At 41.1% G+C, this 4239-nt stretch overlaps 1 protein-coding gene across 1 annotated transcript; it reads left to right on the forward strand.

Moving 5' to 3' along the window:
* Window positions 1–215: 215 nt before the first annotated feature.
* On the forward strand, window positions 216–2735 carry CUNH8orf48 (chromosome unknown C8orf48 homolog). Its single transcript, XM_008846073.3, has one exon. It carries the CDS (start codon window positions 467–469, stop codon window positions 1349–1351), a length of 885 nt encoding a protein of 294 aa, XP_008844295.1. The 5' UTR covers window positions 216–466; the 3' UTR covers window positions 1352–2735.
* The last annotated feature ends 1504 nt before the right edge of the window (window positions 2736–4239 follow it).

Consider the following 4239-nt stretch of genomic DNA (forward strand, 5'->3'; position numbering starts at 1 on the left):
TTGACCGGAAGACAGACGTTTGCTTGCTGTTCTAGGCAGTACTTTTTGTTAAATTCGCATTCCTTGAGGCGAGGCACAATATCTCTTTTGTCACTGCCCTAGGTCTTTCTCGCACTTCCGGTAACGCCTGCCTGACCCTGCGGAAAAGGGCTTTGCGAACTTTACTCTGGACTGTTACTAGATTTTTGCATTTTAAAAAGTACTCGCAGCTGCCTTAGAACTCAACAAAAGGGCGGATTTACCCGCGCTGAGCCGGATCTTCGCAGCCAGCCGGGAAAGGAGCCGCGGACCATACACCGCGCATGACCGGCGCGCGTTGCCAAGGCAACCCGAAAAGGCATACCGGAAGCCCAGGCCCTCTGCACTCTCCCGGTCCAGGACAGTCGTGCCCTCTGGGCTCATTCTCCTGGGTCCCTGACCCCAGTCTTCACCGGAGCAAAGCAGATGAAGGGCTGAATCGGAGGCGATGTGGTGGCCACCTGCCCAGGAGCCCGAGGACTCAAGAGAGGAGCCAGGAGAGCCGACCCAGTGGGACGCTAGTGGCTCGCCACAATTTCCTGATGAGACCCTCAGGCCCTTTACTGGTGAGGTCCTGAGTTCAGGTTCTTTCAGCTCCTCTGCAGAGGAGCAATCTTGTTCCTACATCTCTGAGAGCAAACTAGAGAGTGATGAGCCGACTACAAGCTCGGAGGGAAGGAACCAGCAACCTGAGCTTTCAGATTCCCAAAGGAATGAAAATAAGGTGAGCGAAAAATGGATCAGTTACCTCAAGGGCAAAAAAACCCACTCTGAAGAATGCCAGTCTGACAGTAGGCTCCACATAGAAGTCCCTCGGGCATCGGAGGAAGAACTGCGCGCCCTGCAGTCTTTTTGTTCTGTTAAAGTAAACTTGATTTATCGCAGAGAGAACTCAAAGGCCAAGAAGGGCAGTAGACATAAAAGGCTGCAGTTCAGATTGGATGCGGAGACTCCGGAGGTAGATGCTTTAAACTGTACTATTCCTGGCGAACTTTTGAACAGAATCTATTTGGAAAATACAAGGGCAACTCTAAAACAAATGGCCACAGCTAAGCAGCACGTTTCTGCTAAGTGCCCCAGTTGTCTGAGCAAGAGAGCAGAGCTGGCTCAGTCTGACTTCCTGAAACGAAAGAAGACTTTACTGGAGTCGCTTCTACTCCAAGAGAAAATAGATGAACATCTTCATACCACGGACTTTCTCACCCGTGTTGGGGAAGCACACCAGAGCCTTCCCAGGCTTTCGGATGATCCGACAAAAATCTGGAAAAGACTGACAGAGAAAATTCAGATGGGAAGCTCCGATGTTGAAAGGGCAGATGCAAAGCACATGTAGGAGGATGTGCTGTCATTCATCTGTTTCTTACCACTTCTCAAGCCACTTACCTAACCACACAGGAGACACAGACTGCTAATAATAATAAATAATGTGACCAATCAGGAGATGGTGACTGTTAATATGTAATGTGCATAGATGTTCGTATTGTATATTTGAGCAATTATATTTTTGTACAGGGAATTTGGAAACTAATGTCTTTCTTACACTTCCTTCACAGAATTGAGGAATAAATAATTCCACCCAATGTGATGTTCATATTACAAAAGCTAGCTGGAATAGTTAGTTATACAGCTTTTATACCCTAGGAGAAAGACATTGGTAGTTTGGAATGATGTGTTGACAGACAAGTACAAAGATGTAAGATAATTAGGAAGTAGTAACTGTGGTTTGGGTGATGAAATAGCTACAGCCATTTAATAAATGGAATTTAATAAAAACTAAATGTTAAAGTTTTAATAAACTAATGTTAAAAAGGCACTAAGATTCTGACTTTTATACTTGGATGAATGAAAATTTCCTTAAGGTCAGAACACTAGAAGATGTCCATGATTTATGGAGAGACTGAGTGTAATCCTTTGTACCCAAGTAGCTTGAGGTGTTTTTGAAACAGACTCATTGAGTTGTGGGGAAGCAGGTTATTTGTACTTGTAGTCTAGAGGAAAAATCTAGAGCTTAGAAAGAAAGGAGGGAGGAAGCAGGCAGGGAAATCATTGCTATTTAGTTGGAAACTGAATCCCATAAGATGGAGTGAACATTTCTAGAAGTGAATACAGAGACAGAAACAGGGTGAGAACCAGTTCCTGAGAAATGACAATGTCTAGGGGTATGAGAATTTTCTTGCACACAGTAAAGTAAGGCAACAGTATGCATCTAGACTGCTTGAAAGCTTAGCTGCTGGCAGAGAAGGCTGATGCTGGGACATGTGTAAGACTGAAAAGGAAAGACTTTGTTTATAAGGATTTTTATGAAACACCTAATGTTTGTCCTAATTTCCATTTTAAGGAAATTCATTTTTTAGGAGTACTGTGCCTTCTATGGGAAAATAGTACATAACACTTTACAAATTGTATTTATGATTTATATTTCTATAAAAATAAGAAATCTTAACATTAGTGGCATAACCTGGAGGTTGTTTTTCTACATGTCATATGCCTAACTTATTTTAGTGAAAGAGAAATTTGTTTGCAAAAATAAGCACAAAAGAGTCTTTGTATCATTATACTCTAGCTTTACTCTTTGAGTTGAGCCTTCATTTATGTATGAAGATGATCTTTTTCCATAAAAAATGACTACATTCCTACATAAAATGGAAAAATTGTTCCCGTTTACATAATGACTTTTCATTTGAAATCCATATTATGTCATACTTTATCTTTGGTTCCTCAGTATATTCACATTTTACATAATCAAAATTCTGAATACCCTTATCACAAGGTCAAGCTCCACTCCATTAGTCAACCAAGCTGGAAATCGTAGAGTCATCTTTTGTTTCTCCTTTTTCAGTAAGCTCAACCCCAAGCTAGTTTTTATCAACAGTGTTGGATAGCGTTTCTTCAGCATCTTTGACTATGATGGATGTTCCTATCCTTACTGCTGTCATCATAGACTTTGCCTTTCAATTCCATCTTCTTCCACTCCTCAGATTGTTCCCCAAACAGTTTACAGTTATTTTACTATCATGTAAACTCTTTAAGAATAATGCTGTTAATTTAAATTCAAACACCTCTGATTAGCTTATCTCTCTTACAGAAATAGTTCAAACTAAGTAATACTACATAGTTGTTCTTTCATATCTAGTCTAGATTTATTTTTCTATCTTCTGTAGTATATTCAAGCCTCTATACAAGACTTGTAATTCACTGAACTCTTGTTCTCTGTACCACTATAATTACAAATACACGTGTTTCAAGTCTCTTAACTGACTTTTTAAAGCTAGTATTCACTTCATTACTTATTTTAGTTAATAAATTTTATTATTGTAAATGAGTAATATGCAGAATATAAAAAGGCTTGGAATACAAGATACCATCCAATCCCATTCTTCATTAGGCTACCAAATCTTTGACCTGCCTCAGTTAAAATTTTCATTTGCTGTACTACAGGGAAACCAAGTATCTCAGGATGAGACCTAGAGGTGGACTACATTCAGGGGACTGGGGAATGACCACTTACTAACAAGGGTAGAAATATTTCTACACTTTTTAACCCACAATTTTTTTAGTCTAAACCATTAGCCCAAATAATAATGTAACTTGTAAATAACTGCTTAATTTAGTTTCTTATATATTCTCCCAATGTTTTTTGTGCAAATACAAGTACTAAAGGTGTTTTGGTATATACTCTTGCTGTGGTTTGGGTAAGGTAAGTGCCCACCACAGGCTTGATCACCAGCCTGTGGTAACACTGGGAGGGGTGGAAGCTTTCCACAAGGCCTCCTGGGAGTCAGGTCACTGGGATGTGCTCTTGAAGGGGATACTGGGAACCCAGCCACATCCTTTCTCTCCCTGATTCATAGCCATGAGTTGAACAACTTCTGCCATCGTACATAGCTGTAATATACTGTGCCACCACACACCCAAAAGCAACAGGGCCAAAAGTGGACTGAAGATGTCATGGTTCATCTAGATGTTCACTGGAGAGATGCCTCAGGGATTAGTAAAGCACACTCCTGATTGTATCTGCAAGTGCATTGCCAGAGATAGACTTTGCATGTAGGAGAACGACTGAGGGACAGTCATCCCAAAATGTGGGCAGCACCATCCAATAGGTTGTGGATCCAGATAGAATAAAAGTAGAAAAAGAGGAAGCTAGCCAGCGTGTGCAAGCTCCTTCTGAGTACGTCTACTGCTGCTGCCATTACTCATGCACTCCAGACCAAGGCTCAG

Source organism: Nannospalax galili, unplaced genomic scaffold (assembly GCF_000622305.1).
Source record: "Nannospalax galili isolate Female #2095 unplaced genomic scaffold, S.galili_v1.0 scaffold1282, whole genome shotgun sequence".
Lineage (NCBI taxonomy): Eukaryota > Metazoa > Chordata > Mammalia > Rodentia > Spalacidae > Nannospalax > Nannospalax galili.